Raw genomic sequence first — 19,459 nt, 5'->3', positions numbered from 1 at the left:
ATTCCAAAATTCTCATCCTTGTTTTCAAACTCCTCCATGGCCTTGCTTGTCCCTATCTGTAACCTCCTCCAGCCCCACGGTTCTCCTCAAACTCTCGTCTCTTGCGCACCCCCTGTTTTGATTGCTGCACCATTGACAGCTGTGCCTTCAACTACCTAGGCACTAAACTCTGAAATTCCCTCCATGAACCTCTCCAACTCTCGCCCCCTTTAAGATGCTCTTCAAAATTTACCTCTTTGACAAAGCTTTTGGTCTCCTTAGATGGATTTGTGTAAAATTTTGTTAATGCTCCTGTGAAGTTTCATGGGATGTTTTACTATGTTAAAGGTGCTATCTAAATGCAAGTTGTGGTTACCATACTGGAGGTGGGTGAGTGAGGACTGAGTCAAGGAGTAGGCAATTCATATTTAAGCATTGTGATGTGTCATCTCACTTTCTAAGGCTGTATGGGGATGGACCTCCTCTGGGATTGTGATCTCCAAGATGAAGGGAATCTAATTGTTACTGAGTGAGGCCATTCCGCTGCTTGGTCCCATGCAATTTTGGGTTTTCTGGAGGCTTGAGGTGGATCTCCTGTAGAAATGCCACATCTGCTGCGCCTTGAAGGAAAATAGATATTTAGAGATACAGCACTGAAACAGGCCCTTCGGCCCACCGAGTCTGTGCCGACATCAACCACCCATTTTATACTAATCCTACATTAATTCCATATTCCTACCACATCCCCACCTGTCCCTATATTTCCCTACCACCTACCTATATTAGGGGCAATTTATAATGGCCAATTTACCTATCAACCTGCAAGTCTTTGGCATGTGGGAGGAAACCGGAGCACCCGGAGGAAACCCATGCAGACACAGGGAGAACTTGCAAACGCCACACAGGCAGTACCCAGAATTGAACCCGGGTCGCTGGAGCTGTGAGGCTGCGGTGCTAACCACTGCGCCACTGTGCTGCCCACTGTTCTTCCACTGAGACAATATAATTCAGGGATTGGACTCTTGTATTTTGTTTAGGAGGCTGGTTTTGTCCAGTACATTAGCAACCTGGGTGTTACCCACAGATAGGGGAGCTGTCCATGTTGGTGGCGGGAGTACCTCATTCTGTGAAGTTCCCAGTACTGTGGTTATGGTTCCTAGGCCCTGTGGCAGTGCTTCCCCAGGGTCTTTCCCTCTGGTTGTATCTATGCAACACCATGGATGCTCCTCCTCCCCCTGCCCCAACCCAGTTAATTATTTCAAATAGGTTCCCGTTTGTCCCTCCTGTTCCCACACTCTAAGGTTTGTTTGTTTTCAAGGGTACATGCGGGGGAGGTGATTCTGTTATGAAAGAAGGGTGGAGATGGACTGAACCAACTACATTTTTCCTACATTGCAACAGTGACGACACTTCAGAAATGCTTCATTGGCTGTAAAGCACTTTGACATCCACTGATCATGAAAGGTGCTATATAAATAGAGGTCTGTCTGTCTTTCTTTCTCTCCACCCCTGTGCACACACAATTTAAAGCACAGAATTGTGTCATTCAGCTCAGTGGGTTTATGCTGTACACGAGCCTCCTCCCACCTTACTTAATAAAATGCTAGTTAGGCCACAGCTGGAGTACTGTGTACAGTTCTGGTCACCACACCATAGGAAGGATGTGATTGCACTGGAGAGGGTGCAGAGGAGATTCACCAGGATGTTGCCTGGGCTGGAGCATTTCAGCTATGAAGAGAGACTGGATAGGTTAGGGTTGTTTTCCTTAGAACAGAGAAGGCTGAGGGGGGACCTGATTGAGGTGTACGAAATTATGAGGAGCATAGATTGGATAGATAGGAAGAAACTTTTTCCCTTGACGGAGGTGTCAATAACCAAGGGGCATAGATTTAGGTAAAGGGCAGGAGGTTTACGAGGGGATTTGAGGAAAACCTTTTTCACCCAGAGGGTGGTTGGAATCTGGAACACACTGCCTGAAGGGGTGGTAGAGGCAGGAACCCTCACGACATTGAAGAAGTATTTAGATGAGCACCGGAAATGCCATAGCATACAAGGCTAAGGGCCAAGTGCTGGAAAATGGGATTAGAATAGATAGGTGCTTGATGGCTGGCACAGACACGATGGGCTGAAGGGCCTGTTTCTGTGCTGTATAACTCTGACTCTCTGACTCTAATTTCACCCCATCATCATATCCTTCTATTGCTTTTTCCCTCATGTCCTTTAGACCTGCTGTTAAATGCACAAAGTCAGCACAAGTTAGCTGACTGACAGAGTTGATAATCCCCAGCCATTAATTCCTGCATGATTCATTTTCATCAATGTTGTTATTCTCTTTAGCTTGATCTTGATGTACTGTGAAAAGTGTAATAATCATGTATTTCATGAGTAAATCATTTGATGTGATTTCTGACTACCTAAATGACTTCCGAGACCGTTGCTTTGAAGCTACAGTCTTTTGATCTGGGTGTGAATTGGATTTTTTTTTACTTTATCATAAGCTAAGGTGGAGAATTTGTGAACAAGTATTGCAGACACTGAAATATTAAATCCAACTCCTCTGTACTGTTTACTTATTATGTTTCAAGGTCTTGATTTGGCTGTGAAAGGATGTCAAATTCATACGTAAAAGAGAAAAAATAAATGGTGGTGCATAAGCTGAAATTGCTGAAACCATACCATTTAATGATGTATTGAAACATTTTAATCATTTTGTGCTGAGATTTAAAAGCAAAATTGTTTGCTTTTATTTTCAGACATTAACAGAACATTTCCTGACAATGTACAGTTTCGTAGAACTGCTAACCCCTCCTTACAGGACGCACTTTTCAACATTTTAGTGGCATACGGAAACCACAACAAAACAGTTGGCTATTGCCAGGTATGTAGAGCTTGATTCTATAAGTAGTATGAGCAGGTTGGTGTGCGAGTCAGTCTGTACTGCGTGTGGGCCGGTCACCTTTGGGGTATGGGCCCTTAGAGGTTCCTTCCCAGATCTGGTGATGTCTCCACAAGCTCAGGCCTGATGCCAAGAAGCATGTCAGAGTGTTTAATATCTCGAATAGATGGTGAAAACGCAAACTCGAGTCATTAAAGATGCAGTTAGAGCACCGAACATTGGGCGTCTATGAAAGGATATGCCAGAGTGTGGGGTGAATGTCATCAATTCACTGTACAGATCTTTGTGATCTGGAGTTCGTATCAAGTTTCTGAAGGTTGCTTACATTGATCAGCTCAGTGAGTGGCTGAATAATTCAAGTAAAATGCCTGATATTTTTGTCTCTCTCTTTCTCCCCCCCCCCCCCCCCCCCACTTCGCTCTATCGCACTCTTTACACTTTCTTTCTTGCTTTTTCTCCATCCCTTTATCTGCACTCTCTACTGGCTGGCTTTCTTATGCTTGCTGTCTGTGCCTGGCAAATACTGTTGCCCATGTCTTTCTTAGTGTGTGCATGTGTCTCTTTCTGTTTTTCTTTATTTCTCCTTTTTTCTATTTCTCTTTTATGTCCATCTTCCCTCCCTCCCTCCCTATTTTCAGCCCAAATCCCAAGAATGCACAAAATGAGGTGGTAGTGTTACTGACAGATGGAATGGTGCAGCCTTGTGCCTGACACCACTGAGATCAGCAGCATTATTTTCAAGTAGGTGAGCACACTGGGAGACCGCTCTTGGCTGTATTCCAGAAAAAGGTTTCCATTGTTTTGCTCCCAATTCTGGGCAGGTGGGCAGTGGGTCTGCACAGTCCCCAGCATGCCAGGAAATGCCTTTACTCCATTTTCTCTGATGGAACAGATCATAAAGGGAATTTGGGAAGAGGAGATGATGGTAATTGCCATCATCCTCAATCGGACCAGAAAGACCTGGTTCTCAGATTGACCAAGTCTTGGTGTCAGCTGGTCTCCCGCACAAAGATGATGATGAGTGGCCAGGTGACCCTTCAGGGCTTGCATTTGATGGCATGGCCCTTAGAGGAGCTCACACTCCAATAGGCAGTTGCTGCAATGACCTTCAGGAAAGTCTCTGTGCTCGTGGAAAATATTTTACTTGTGTCATGATTCTCCACTTAAGCACAAGTTCTGTTATGCTACTAGTTTTATTACACTTCCATTTCCTGTGGAATAAATGTCTGTCTCCAGTATAGCTTAAGCTAACTATCACAGGCTCTGTGCTGGCAGACACAGCAGTGAAGAACCTAACCCATTGTGTGCTAGGTTACAGTGGGGGTGGAGGTGGGTGGTGAGGGGGAAGATGAGGGGGTGTGACTAAACTATTCCACTTTTTGGATGAGAAGTTAGACAGAGGCCCCATCTGCCGTCTTGGGTGGACATAAACGATCCCATGCCCACTATTGGAGACTGAGAACATTTTCCTGGGGCCAATATTTTTCCCTCGACCAACATCACTAAAACCTAGTCATTTATCTTATTACTGTTTGTGGGAACTTGCTGTGTGCAGGTGGCTGCTGTATTTTCTGATGTTACAACAGTGGCCACATGACAAAACTACTTCATTGGCTGTGAACACTTTGGGACGTCCTGAGCTCTTGGACAGCACTGTATAAATGCACGCCTCTTAGCAGTTGATTTTCAAACTCTATGAACCCAAAGGTTCCTGTAACCCTGAGTTTGTTTTAATGGCCTTTTTTGAAGCAGAAGGCTAACGAAGTCTACATAACAGTGGATGCTGTCATAGGATGGCTTTTAGCTTTTGAGTTGTGCTTGCTCAGGAAATCACCAGTGCCAAAATGTTATCACAGTTTTACTTAATGTTTCTTAATCAAGTGGCACTTCCTTCCTATTTAATGGACACAACATTTTATCTTTTTTTGCATGTGCTATGTGTAGCAACTTGACCACTCTGGCTAGTATTCCTTAAAGTTGTGCTCTTAATCAGTAAACAACGGTTAGCAGGCTTGCTAGCAGTGTGTGTCTCTTTATATGTTGTTGTGGCAGGAGGAGTCGGGCTTGCTGCTGCCCTAATGGCTACCTCATGGGTTAATGTATTGATGGATTCTGCTGCAAGATAATTCCAAGGCATTGATTGGAAATGGGTGTTGTGACAGTTTAGGATTAGGTAAGTCTGTAAGGCGAGGGGAGCCCTGGGGTAAATCTAGGGTTGGAGAAAGCAGAATGGTCGATGAAAGAATTTTTCACTTAGATTTGCACTGATTTACTTGTTCCCTTTCTGCTGTTCACTATGGACTATTTGCTGACTGCCCATTATTTTAATTCATAACTTTAGGACTTTACAATTGGTGGTATTTGTCCTGCTTTTCCCATCTGATTCACGTGTTCCTTACCCATTTAAGTCCGATTTGTTGTTTGAGACACTCCAGTGATGGACTAAAAGTGCACTGGCAGCTCTAGGGATGGTCAGAGGGGTGGCAGGTCCTGGGTCTGGCAGCACCATCCAGGGTCAAAGGGGGCAGGTCCTGGGTCTGGCAGCACCAGTGTGCAAGTTTCTAAAGGCTCTCTGTTCCAGATTTAATAGAGGTGCTCCAAAATTGAGAGATTTTGGCATAGCAAATCAGGGAAAAATATTTCCATGTAGTGACCTGGTAACTAGAAGACATGTTTAAGATCATCAAAAGATCAAACAATTCCTTGCATTTATATAGCACCTTTAATATAGAAAATGCTCCAAGGTCCTTCACAGGAGTGTTATCAGGCGAAATGGTGTCAGCCATGGCTCAGTTGATAGCACTCTTGCCTCTGTGAGTCACAAGGTTCTAGGTTCAAGGCCTACCCCAGGACTTGTGTGCAAAAATCTAGGATGACACTCCAGTGCACTACTGAGGGAGTGCTGCACAGTCAGAGGTGCCATCTTTCAGATGAATCATAGAATGGTTGTAGACAGAAGAAGGCTATTCACCCCATCGTGTCTGTTGCAGCTCTCTGCTAGGGCATCTCAGCCAGTCCCATTCCCCACCCTTTTTCCCTGGCCTTGCAATTTTTTCTCTGCAGGTGCTATCCAATTCCTTTTTGAATTGAATCTGCCTCCAACAACCTTTCTGCGTTCCAGATCGTAACCACTCGCTGCGTTTTTAAAAAAATGCTTTTTGTCATGTCGCTGTTGGTTCTTTTGCCAGTCACCTTAAATCAGTAACCTTGGGTTCTCAGCCTTTCCACCAAATGGAACAGTTTCTCTCCATTTTGTTTGTCCAGACCCCTCATGATTTTGAACACCACTATCAAATCTCCTCTCAACCTTCTCTAAGAAGAACAACCTCAGCTTCTCCAATCTATCCATGTAATTAAAGTGTCTCATTCCCAGAACCATTTTCATAATTTTTTTCTACACTCTCTCCAATGCCTTCACATCCTTGCTAAAGTGTGGTGCCCAGAATTGGACACATACTCCAGTTGAAGCCAAACCAGTGTTTTCTAAAAGTTTGTCATAACTTCCCAGTTTTTGTAGTCTGTGCCTCTATTTATAAAGTTCAGGATCACATATGCCTTTTTAATCACTTTCTCAACCTGTCATAGAGTCATACAGCACAGAAACAGGCCCTTTGGCCCATCGTGTCTGTGCTGGCCATCAAGCACCTAACTATTCTAATCCCATTTTCCACCACTTGACCCGTAGCCGTGTATGCTATGGCGTTTCAAGTGCTCATCTAAATACTTCTTAAATGTTGTGAGGGTTCCTGCCTCTACCACCTCCTTCAGGCAATGCGTTCCAGATTCCAACCACCCTCTGGGTGAAAAGAATTTTTCCTCAAATCCCCTCTAAACCTCCTGCTCCTTACCTTAACTCTATGCCCCCTGGTTATTGAAAGCTCCAGTAAGGGAAAACATTTCTTCCTATCTAACCTATCTACGCCCCTCATAATTTTGTACACCTCAATCATGTCCCCCCTCAGCCTTCTCTGCTCTAAGGAAAACAATCCTAGTCTTTTCAATCTCTCTTCATAGCTGAAATGCTCCAGCCCAGGCAACATCCTGGTGAATCTCCTCTGCACCCTCTCCAGTGCAGTCACATCCTTCCTATAGTGTGGTGCCCAGAACTGTACACAGTAATCCAGCTGTGGCCTAACTAGTGTTTTATACAGCTCCATCATAACCTACCTGCTCTTATATTCTATGCCTTGGCTAATAAAGGCAAGTACCCCATATGCCTTCCTAATCACCTTAACTACCTCTGCTGCTGCCTTCAGTGATCTATGGACAAGTACACCAAGGTCCCTCTGTATTTCCTAGGGTCCTACCATCCATTGTATATTTCCTTGCCTTGTTAGTCCTCCCAAAATGCATCACCTCACAGTTCTCAGGATTAAATTCCATTTGCCACTGCTCCACCCATCTTACCAGCCCATCTATACCATCGTGTAATCTAAGGCTTTCATACTCACTATTTACGACACCACCAATTTTCGTGTCATCTGTGAACTTACTGATCATACCTCCTATATTCATGTCTAACTCATGAATGTAAACTACAAACAAGGGTCCCAGCACCAATCTCTGCGGTACACCACTGGTCACAGGCTTCCACTCGCAAAAACAACCCTAGACCGTCACCCTCTGCCTCCTGCCACGAAGCCAATTTTGGATCCAATTTGCCAAATTGCCCTCAACAATTTGTGCCCTCTCAGATGAACGTAAAAGAATCTATTGTAGTATTTTGAAGAAGAGTAGGAGAGTTATCCCCAGTGTCCTGGTCAATATTTATCCCTCAAGCAACAGCACAAAAAATCAGATTATCTGGTCATTATCATATTGATGTTTGTGGGAGCTTGCTGTGTTCAAATTGGCTGAAACATTTCCCACATTACAACACTTCAAATGTAATTCATTGGTTGTAAAGTGCTTTGGGACACCCTGAGGTTGTGAAAGGCACTATATAAATGCAAGTCTGTCTGTCTTTCTAAAATATCAACGTACAGCGAAAGATGAAGACATTAGGAGGGGTGACCACAAACTTGGCCAGAGGTAGACTTTGAGGAGAGGTGGAGAGGTTTATCAGGGCATTCCAGAGCTTGAAGTCTAGACAGCTGAAGGTATGACTGTTTTTCGTTCCTTCAACACAGCATACTTGTCATAACTGTATAAAGTAACAGCAGAGTTATATTGAACTATTGCACATTGTTACAACCGAGGGGTGAGGAGTGTACTATTAATTCAGTCCCATTTCTCCACAGGTCACAGCAAATCAATAAATTTTCCTACTTACCGAAACAGCAATTAGATACTCTATTTGTCCCTGAACAAAGCACACCAACCAGGTTTCTTTAATCCACAACAAAATTAACTGTTTATTATAATACCAAGCCTTAACCAATAATGACATAAATATATATACGAATTGAGATTTTAAAGCTCCTTATTTTCCCTAACCCTCATGTACATGTATGTACATACATCCAAAACCGGTTAATCGGGGGGAGGAAAATTTTGCTTATAGGGATGAAAGGAATAATAAAAACTTAGCCTGTCATGATCTGGGACGAAGTTCTTCCGTTTGGTGAGGTGTCCCAAAGTCGAATATCTGGATGCCACTCAATGTCTTTCCAGGTGAGGTTGATGAACAGTCTATGATGGGTAGGCCTTCAAAGAACTTCAACAGTAGAAGGCTTCACATAAGGTCTTCCATCAGGTGTGCAGCAACAAGGATTTTCTTCAGTCATACAGCAGCAGTATAGCAGTAAAAGGTTTCTTCCAATATTCAGGATTTCTTAAACCCAGGAGGCAACAGGAACCACATTTGATGCAGGGATTCTTTAGAGACAGGAGGCAATAGGAATCTGCCCCATTTGAAATACAAGGTTTCTTCTCGAGATGCAGGATTCCTTTACAGAGAGGTAATACTTTTTCTGGGTCATCTTCTGATCTCTAAGCAGGTCAAAATCAAATTTCCAATGCCTGCTTTTTGTCCAAACTCACTGGCTTTTTAAAGTTCCAAACTGAAACCAAAACATTCCTGAAACGGGTCACATGCCCAGTCATAAATTCTCTCTTCTAGTAACAGAGGGCAGCTCTGAGATCAACACCCTGCTGGTTTCCTTGAAATTACCTGCATTCCAGTCCTTGTTTACCAGTTCAGCTTTTGTCGAACTTTCTTTCAAAACAACCAAAATGTTCAACTATTTGCAGGTTCTCAATATCCACTGAAATCCTTCTTCAGTTTTTTTAAAAACACAGAATCCTAAGTTTTAATACAAAAAAAATTCTCATAGCAACATGTAGCGTCCATTAAAGTTTAAATAACCTCAGATTGTAGCGAAGAGTGCTACTTGTGTATTTTTCCATTTTTATCTGATTACGCCTCTGTGAAGCACTTTGGGATGCTTTGCTACATTGAAGGTGCTATATAAATGCGAGTTGTTGTTGAATGGGCCATTTTTCTGAAGATGTTAGTCTGCTTTTGTTGGCTTGTATGGGTAGCATAACAAGGAAGAGGAGAGTCTGGACCTGAAGTCTGACCCACAGGCAGCAAATGAAGGCTGCAAGTAATTTAGGCTCCAGACATGGAGCCCCAGACAGCTGACTCATAAATAGGTCAGCACAAGATTAATAACACAGTACAGGCAAATCAATCATTTTATTCTGCAGGAAGATGAGGTTGACCCTCAAGTGTTCACACTCTTTCTATTCTGATTATTTTTGCATATTTGTCTGGAAAGTTATTTCTGTGAAGTAGAACTGTGTATTTAAGTTCAGAAGTTGACCAGTTAGAAGTTGTTTTAGTATTTGTTAACCTGTTGGAAGAGCTGAAGTTCAGTTCAAGTTGTGCATGATTTATTGCCACCATCTCAGTAACATCAATTGCTGAATATTGTAAATTTGGGGGAGTAGCTGGGTTGGGTCACATGATCAATCTAGCCCTAGACAGGATGCGTGGGCTTCAGAATGTGATGTCAGAAGAACATCCAAATGCTGTTGCACCTCATTTAGAGTTAAAGCATGAAATCCTCTGGGATCCTTAACATTGAATTCTAACTTTACCCAAATTGGCACTGACCAATGCCGGCAAATCGAACACTTATCCCATCACAATAGTATATTTGGTGTCATCTGTCAACACTGGCAACCTTTCCACAGTGACACTAGGTTTGTAGGGATTTGTAGTCTTTATTTCTATGCACTCAAAAAAAAGATCAATCTAGCTTGCCAGTTAGTGTCATATCAGACGAGGAAAGAACAACTGAAAAGTAACACACTCAGTATCAAGCCTTAATAACACAAAATAAGGACAGACGTATTGTCACCTGCCCAGCTGAGTATCGGCATTCCTCCTAGCTGCAGGCATGTCCACCTCCACCACCCTTCCAATGTCCCCTCCACCATCAATGTGGGGCTAGGCAGTACTGAAGGCAAACTCGTAGTGGCCACTTTTCTTCACTCCAGCATAAGTCGGGTGTGCATCTCAGACACATCACCTTGAGCATAGCCAAACACACCAATATTTCTAGGCTCATTTCAATATCTTGGACAAGCATCCTGCAGGAGCACTAACTGGAAATCTCTGCTCTCTCGCAGTTGGGAGAAGCCAATACAAGAAACCTTCTTGTATTGGTTTCAAACCTTCAGAAGAAACAGTGGCTTGGGGCCTTCCATCTATTGAGCAGCCTTAAGTTCTGAGAGCATTATAGACGGCCCATTTCACTGATTCCCCGGTCACTGAGGGGCTGCCTATGATACACGGCAACAGTTTCTGTGGGAGTTCTATTCTACTCGGTAAGTGGCACGTGGGAGAAATCTATAAGTCATGCCACTTAATTCCATTTAAATCCTCACACCTACAATGTGGGTACTCCAGGGAATGCGTGTCAAGCACAATCAAGTGTTATCTGAACTTCACTCCAATAGGTAATTGAAACACTAAAACAACTGCCAACTGGTCAGCTTCTGAACTTAAATACTGTGGTTCTGTTTTACACAGAAAGCTTGCCACGTGATGTGCAAAAATAAGCAAATAAGAAAGCGCAAAGTGTTTTCACTTTTTCTATCTGCTCGATGTCCTGGAAACTGGTGCACACATGGTGTTACATAGAAACTAGGAGCAGGAGTAGGCCTTTCGAGCCCGCTCCGCCATTAATTATGATCATGGCTGATCATCTGGTGTGACCTCACCAAGGTCCTGTATAATTGCAGCAAGACATCCCTGCTCCTGTACTCTCATCCTCTTGCTATGAATGCCAACATACCATTTGTCTTTTTTACCGCCTGTTGGACCTGCATGCTTACCTTCAGCGACAGGTGTACGAGAACACCCAGGTCTCGTTGCATATTCCTCTCTCTGTTTTTAGCCGTTCAGATAATAATCTGCCTTCCTGTTTTTGCTACCAAAGTGGTTTACCTCACATTTATCCACATTATACTGCATCTGCCATCCATTTGCCCACTCACTTAACTTGTCCAAATTGAGTCGTAGAGTTATACAGCACAAAAACAGGCCCTTTGGCCCATCATGTCTGTGCCGGCCATCAAGCACCTAACTATTAACCCATTTTCCAGCACTTGGCCTGTAGCCTTGTATGCTATGGCATTTCAAGTGCTTGTCTAAATACTTCTTATCACCCTGAAGCCTCTCTGCATCCTCCTCACAACTCAGCCTCCCACCTTAAGTTAGCTCTTGGAAGCCTCTGTCTCTACCATGTTACAGCCGAGACGGGAGGAGTGCACTGTCAATTCAGTCTTACTTCTCTACAGGTTACAACATAAATACATTTTCCCACTTATAGAAATAGCCAATTAAATACCCTTTGTCCCCAGAATAAAGCACACCAACCAGGTTTCTTTAAAAAACAGAATTATCCATTTATTATAAAACCAAGTCTTAACCAATAATGAAGTAAATATATATATATATGCAAATCCAAATATTGAAGCCCGCATTATTATCCTAGCCCTCACGCACACGCACATACATCCAAAAGCAGGTTAACCGGGTAAAAAGGGATTTTTATTTACAGCTGTCACAAAGAAATAGAAGGAATTTAAAAAAAACTTTTGCTGAAGAGATGAAATTCCTGGGTTTTGGTAAGGTGTCCCAAAGTTCAATAGTTCGTTGGCATTCAGAATCTTTCTGGGCAAGGTTGATGAACAGTCTGTTTTGGGTAGACATTCAAAGAACTTCAACTACAGAAGGCTTCACATAGGTTTCCATGAGCTATCAGCAACAAGGATCTTCTTGGGTCTTACAACAGCAGTATAGCAGTAAAAGGTTTCTTCAAATATAGGAGGCAACAGTATAGGATTCTTCAGAGACAGGAGGAAATAGGGATCTGCCACATTTGAAATACAGGGTTTCTTCTCAAGAGATGCAGGATTCCTTTTTAAAGAGAAAGGTGGGCTGTTTTCTCCACTCCGGGCAGAGACAACAACTGACTGTTTTAACAGTTCAAATTGAAACTAAACTTTTCCAGAACCAAGTCACATGGCCACCATAAATCACTCCTTTATCACTTGCTTGTAAACATCTGTCCCTTTAGTGAGAAAACAACCCCCCTGTTGGTTTCTTTGCAAACAGGTGTTTCCCAGTAACTGTTTACATTCCACTCTCAGATCAAACTCAGTCCCAAACCTTTTTTAAGAAACACAGTTTTGCCCTCTCCAGATGATTAAATGTCCATGAAATCAGGTTTTTAAAATATATAGATTCTCAAATTTTAACAAAAAAATGGAACACTCTTAACAACCTGCACAACAGTGCACAAACTGGAAAAGCCTATGCTGCCAACCTGTGATATATGGTGACGAGGAGTGTCACAGATGTAAATAACAGATGACCTGATAATCTGGTCTAGCCCCACCAGTATACAGTTCCAAATGTTTCTCCACACCAAGAATAACCAGGCACTGGAGATTGTATAATAGAGGGCAATCAAATTAATAGCTAGCTTAAAGAATCTAACATTTGAGAAGAGGTGGATGAACCTAAGATTGGTTACTGTGGAGAAAAGCAGGCTGAGGGAACATGCTATGGAAATTTTCACTATTCATCTAGAATTGATGAACTGAATCCTGAGATTATGTTTGAGGTTGGCACAAACTCTAGAACCAGGGGATGGGCTCAGACTCAAAAGAGGGAGGGGGACTGATACTTGAAATTGAGAGAGGGCAGTGAGTTTGGGAAGATGAGAGGAGGATTGAAATAGATATCGAGATCAGTCTATGCTGCTCACATTTGTTCCACTTATTGGGGTTTGTCAATAATTAGAATCTTGGTCTTGAATTCTTCAGTTGGAATTTCTCGTTGTTTGTGCCTTTCCCTTTCAGGAAAAAACAGCTGTGATTCATTGTTTTTCTTCCATTTTTCAGGGGATGAATTTCATTGCTGGTTATTTACTTATAGTGACCAAGGATGAAGAGAAGTCTTTCTGGTTGTTAGATGCCCTGATTGGAAAGATAGTACCAGGTACGTCAGCTGCAAATGTGTTGCTGTCCATTGAAGTGATGCAGGTATTCCTGAACCAGTATCTGTTCTTCTTAAGCATGTTACACAGCTACTTATGAACTCTGGCATTGCCCCTGCTTAAAATGCATTTATTGGATAATTAGGGAATACCATTATGGTCAGAAAGTTTTCCACCCCGCCACCTTAACATGGCACTGTTTACGGGGTACCTACCACAAACTCAGAGCAGGAGGAGGCCTGAAGAAATTCACAGTCTGCGTTTCTATTTGCAGTTTGTTGTAGCAGTTTTTGAGATTCCATTTCCCACATCCATCTCCTGTTGGGGTCTGAGGACTGGATCTTTACAGTAAACATTGCCCAGGTTTACATCAATGACTGGAAAGTGGGGACAACTTCAAGTCTGACATAACTTATTGATTTTTGTACTCAGTGCCCCTACTAATAAAGGCCAGGATCCTGCATGCTTTATTAACCGCCTTCTCAACCTGCCGTGCAACCTTCAATGATTTGTGCACATATAACCTCAGGTCCCTCTGCTCCTGCAGCCCCTTTAGAATTGTACTCTTTAATTTATGTTGCCTCTGCTCCTTCTTTCCTTCTTCCTACCACAATGACTCACTTCATGCTTCTCTGCATTAAACTTCATCTGCCATTTGTCCACCCATCCCATCAAGCTATGTCCTCTTTAAGTTTATCACTGTCCTCTTTACAGTTCACAATTCTTCCAAGTTTTGTGTCGCCTGCAAATTTTGAAATTGTGCCCTGTAAACCCAAGTCTAGGCCATTAATATGTATCAGGAAAAGCAGTGGTCCTAACACTGACCCCTGGGGAACCCCAGTATGTCTTCCTCCAGTCCGAAAAACAACCACTACTCTCTGTTTACTGTTACTCAGTCAATTTTGTGTCCGTGCTGCTACTATCCTGTTTATTCCATGGGGCTCTAACCTTGCTGACAAGCCTGTTATGTGGCACTTTATCAAATGCCTGACTCTCAGGAACCCTTTCTGTTACCTCTTCAAAAAACTCAAGCGAGTTAGTTCAACATGATTTGTCCTTAACAAATCCATGCTGGCTTTCCTTAATTAATCCACATTTGACTAAGTGACTGTTAATTTTCTCCCAAATTATCATTTCTAAAAGATTTCCCACCACCACCATAGTTAAACTGCAATTGCTGGGCTCATCCTTACACACTTTCTTGAACAGGGGAACATTGTTCTTGAACATGTGCGGGCAGTGCATGAGAAGCCACTTCATGTACACTAGATCCTTTTGTCTTTAGCAGGAGAGCCATGCCAATGGCTGCTGTTTGTTAACACATTGATCTGTTCAGCTGCTTTGCATGACACAAATTTGCAGGCAGCTGCTTCATGCTGAGCCACCTCTGGTGCCTTCCTTTCTAACACTTAACATTTTGAGCCAGCTCATCTTAAAAGCCGCTGATTGTTTCTCATTGGTTTTTTTAAATCAAAATGTATTGCTTTAATTGTTATTAACCTCAACACTTGTTAGCTTGTTTCTGTGACTCTGCTTAATATTTTAGACAACATACGATTTAATGGAGCAAAGCCTCTCCTGGAATTCCCAATTCCAGAATGTGGTGACCCTGGAAATGTTGGGGTGAAAGATTACTAGTTCTCTGTGAAGTCATTGCCTTCTGGAGACGAAAAGTCTTAGTTGTGTGGACTCCCTATGAGTGCCACATTACTGAGGTTCTGTGCTGATTACAAGTCAGGAGCACATTTGGTCTTGTGAATTGTTTTATTACACCCTGACCTATGGCTTGACTTTGCTGTGATTTTGTTTTTATTTAATATAAAGTGTCCAGTAGTCAAACAATTGAAAGTAGATCAGTGTATAAATGTGTAGATACTTGGTTACACAGGCAATAATTGTGCAAGCTATCTTGAAATAAAGTTTCGAATCAATGACTTGAGTTAATCCATGGAATAAAACTGTTGAAAAGGGGAAAATTCTATCATGTATAGAAACATGGAATGATATATTGCATGATTTGATACATCATGTCTGTGCAGGCCAAAAACAAAGTCTAATCCCACCTTCCAGCTCTTGGCCTGTAGCCCTGTAGGTTTCGGCACCTCAAGTGCATATCATTGTTTTTAAATGTGATGAGGATTTCTGCCTCTACCATCCTTTCAGGCAGTGAGTTTCAGACCTCCACCAGCCTCTAGGTGAAAAAATTACTCCAACTCCCCATAATCCTTCTGCCAATTACTTTAAATCTATGCCCCCTAGTATTGTCCGCTAATGGAAATAGGTTTTTACTATCCACTCTTCCTAGGCCCCTCATAATTTTATACACCTCAATTAAATCTCCACGCAGCCTCCTGTGTTCCAAAGAAAACAACCTCATCTTATCCAATCTTACCTCATGGCTAAAAATTTCCATTCTTGGCAACATCTTTGTAAATCTTTTCTGTACCCTCTCTCGTGTGATCGCATCCTTCCTGTAATGCAGCGGCCAGAACTGTACGCTAGGTGCGGTCCAACTAGTGTTTTATAGAGTTCTGGTAGAACCTCCCTGCTCTTCTACTCTAGGCCTCGGCCAATAAAGGAAGGTATCCCGTATGCCTTTTTGACCACCTTATCTACCTGTCCTACCTTCAGGGATCTGTAGACATACACCAAAATAAAAGCAAAATACTGCAGATGCTGGAAATATGAAATAAAAACAAGAAAAGCTGGAAATACTCAGCAGGTCTGGAAGCATCTGTGCAGAGAAAAGCAGAGTAAACGTTTCGGGTCAGAGACCCTTCTTCAGAATTGGTCTTCAGAACAAGGGACTCTGACCTGAAACGTTAAGTCTGCTTCTCTCTGCACAGATGCTACCAGACCTGCTGAGTATTTCCAGCTTTTCTCGTTTTTTATTGTAGACATACACTGTTTGGTCCCTCTGTTCCTCTACACTTTTAGAATCTTACTATCAGTTGTGTATTCCCTTGTCTTGTTTGGCCTTCTCAAATGCATTACTTCATGCTTCTCCAGATTGAATTCCATTTTCACCCACCTGACAAGTCCATTGATATCTTTCTGCAGTCTTCAGCTTTCTTCCTCATTATCAACCATAGTCATAGAGTTATGCAGCACAGAAACAGGCCCTTCGGCCCATCGTTTCCATGCTGGCCATCAAGCACCTATATCTTCTGATCCCATTTTCCAGCACTTGGCCCGCAGCCTTGTATGCTGTGGCGTTTCAAGTGCTCATCTAAATACTTAAATGTTGTGAGGATTCCTGCCTCTACCACCCCCTCATGTATGTATCTGAAATGATTGGGCAGTTAGTGACTAGAGGAATTGGAATCCAGTATATTCTGGGATTAAAACTCTGCTTAGTCAGGTCATTAGGTTGTAAGGTATTGGTTGTTTGGATTCATGCTGCGGAGGTGGGGCTGCCATTGAATGGGGGTCTTTTTGTCACCTATTGTAGTCAGCCACCTTCCCTCCCTCCTTCCTTCACCATTGGTGTGATGCTCAGATTATTTCCACAGTACATGGAGGAGTTAAATTAATTGAAATAGCAGGTGTTTCTCCAAATCCACAGTTGTAGGTAAGACTAGGAGCTATGAAAATCCAAAGAAAGTTGGTTAATGCTACCCCATTACTATTTAGGGTTCCTGTCTGGGCACGACTGCAGGCCATCAGCCATATTTAGGCCAATGTAACCAAATAGAGAGGATTATCTCACCTTATAATATCGGAGGGTTGGAGGCATCAAGGCTGTTCATTCCATTGCCATATCTATTGAGAGGGTCCTCTGAAAATCTCCCTGGGACGTGTGCCAGAAGTATTTGAAATGTGATGAGCAATGGAATGAGATTCATTTGAAGAACAGTGGCTTAGTTAAATTTGCACCTCCGCTTCTGAGTCAGAAGATTGAGTCTTCAAATTTCATTTGAGACAGGAACACACAACACAACAGAGGCTGACAGTTACATGCAGCAGTGTGGGAGCATTGTAGTGCCTTTTGAACAAGATGTTAATCCTATCTGCTTGGGTTGTTGGAGATCCCATGGCACTATTGACGTTAAAATAATGATCAAGGGAATGAACCCAAGCTGATTTCCCCCTTAGTGCAGGAGTATTGAGGACAATTTTAGTGTCTTCACTGCCTGTTGTCAGTTAACTTAGCACAGACTGGGGAGTGGGAGCAAAGATATGGCTCGAAACAATGCTTTGTGATGATTAATTCTCAGTAAATGTGGTGAGTCTTTTGCACCATATCACTGAGTACCTTAGCCAAGATTTTTGAGTGGAACCTCAGTAAGAGGTTTGGTCTTCTGGCCACTGCACAGTTTTGCATCCTTGTTTTCCTTAAGGATCAAGTAAGTGACCTCATCTTAGGTAGTTTACTGAAGAGTATGCATTTGTATGTTCAACAGGAGGAGAGATTAAAATTTTAAAGATATTTCCTCATGTTCACTACAAATTGATTAGACTTAAACACATAATCTGGGCTGACACTTGAGTGTAGTAGTACTGAGTATATTGAGGGATATGGAACAAAAGTGGGTAAATGGAGTTGAGGTACAGATCAGCCATGATGATGTTGAATGGTGGAGTAGTCTCGTGGCTGAATGGCCTGTTCCTATGATTGCTGCACTGTCAGATGCCGTCTTTTAAGATGAAGCGTTAAACTGAGCCTTCCCATCCGCCTTCTTGGGTGGATGTAAAAGATTCCATGGTACTATTTCAAAGAGCAAGGGACTTCTCTCTGGTCATCAAGATCACTAAGATAGATGATCTGGTCATTTATCACACAGCTGTTGGTAGGACCTTGCTATGTGCAAATTGGCTGCCTTGTTTCCTATATTACAAAGGTGACAGCAATTTCAAAAAAACAGTACTTGGTTGGCACTGCAGTGCTTTGGGATGTCCTGAGATTGTGAAAGGCTTTATAGAAATGCCTTCAGGCCTCTGTTATTTAAAAACTCAAACACTTTATCATGAATTCTTTGAATACTGATGTATGGTGTTTAAAGGATGTCTTTGCTATTCTATTTGAAATACTGACCTGTTTACTTTGAAATGGACTAGTGCATTGAAAGAACAGCAGACAGATGAATTTCACAAAACTTAGGAAGCACTGTCACACTTAACATTTGGAAAGCCTAGTTTCAAGGCATAAATCGGGGATGAGAAAAAGTTTCATTGAAGGAGAAAAAGATTGTAGGGATGTGGGTAAAGAGTTGGAGATTGGGACTAAGTGGATTGCTCTTCAGAAGAGCTGGAGCAGGCGCTGGGACAAATGGTCTCCTCCTGTGTTGTACTAGTTGATGATTCTATGCTCACTGTGGGTGCAGGGCAACTCCAGCTGAACTATTTCCAATCAGACTATGGACGAATAGGAGAAGAATTTTAGGTGCTGAAGCATTTTGAAAGTGGAGCAGTAAAGCTATCATTGAAAGCTTTTCATCTTTGAATCCTACACTTGTCTTTTTTATCTAGAAGTTTTAGGAAAATGCAATTCTAAAATCACACCTGCCAAATGGAAACATCATAATTTTGTCATATGGAACACTACTTGAACCTTTTTTACTGGACATTGCACATAATTTGTTTTAAAAATAAACAACAGTGTTGAACAGCTGAAAACATGGTTGCACATTTGCATTCTGAGAGACAGTTGAATAAGAGACAATGGGAGTGCTCACTGATTCAATTATCAAGATTGGTCTGGGCAATAGTGATGATCAACGTTCTTTGTCTGTGTAACAGCCAGAACTCCACCCTGCGCCCCCACCCCTACCAAATATGTCTGGAAAGCTTTAAAATCCAGCAACCTTCCCAGAAGATGCTGTTTCAAACACAGAGATGGCCACATGACCTACCTGCTGACCAGATTGGGGACATTTTGAATTTTGCTACACAGAAAGGTCAGACTGCAGTTTGCTCTCGCTCTCTGTCTGTCTCTCTTCCCAGCAAAGTCCCAGGAAAACCACAGTGGCAGTTTCTACGCATCAAGACTACAGACAAAGCATATCTTCAGCCTTCTGGTACCAGAGAAGCAAGTCTGAAAGTGTGCACTGGACCCCAGCGAGAACTCTTAGGACCTTAACTTCAATCAAGGACATTACATCAAAGACAAAAGACAGTACCTGTATTC

The 19,459-nt window shown here is 42.5% G+C and overlaps 1 protein-coding gene across 4 annotated transcripts in view; it reads left to right on the top strand.

Annotated features, from left to right (window-relative positions):
• LOC137374308 (growth hormone-regulated TBC protein 1-like) overlaps positions 1-19,459 on the top strand; it is an 80,729-nt gene that overhangs the window by 41,015 nt on the left and 20,255 nt on the right. For 3 of the 4 annotated variants that reach the window (XM_068040147.1, XM_068040151.1, XM_068040150.1), the window contains 2 exons: positions 2,733-2,857; positions 13,238-13,334. In XM_068040147.1, the coding sequence (XP_067896248.1) occupies positions 2,733-2,857; positions 13,238-13,334 (222 nt within the window). The remainder of the gene's footprint in view (positions 1-2,732; positions 2,858-13,237; positions 13,335-19,459) is intronic. The other variant, XM_068040148.1, reaches the window with a different exon arrangement.

Source organism: Heterodontus francisci, chromosome 10 (genome assembly GCF_036365525.1).
Source record: "Heterodontus francisci isolate sHetFra1 chromosome 10, sHetFra1.hap1, whole genome shotgun sequence".
Lineage (NCBI taxonomy): Eukaryota > Metazoa > Chordata > Chondrichthyes > Heterodontiformes > Heterodontidae > Heterodontus > Heterodontus francisci.
This window is presented reverse-complemented; position numbering and strand designations above follow the sequence as displayed.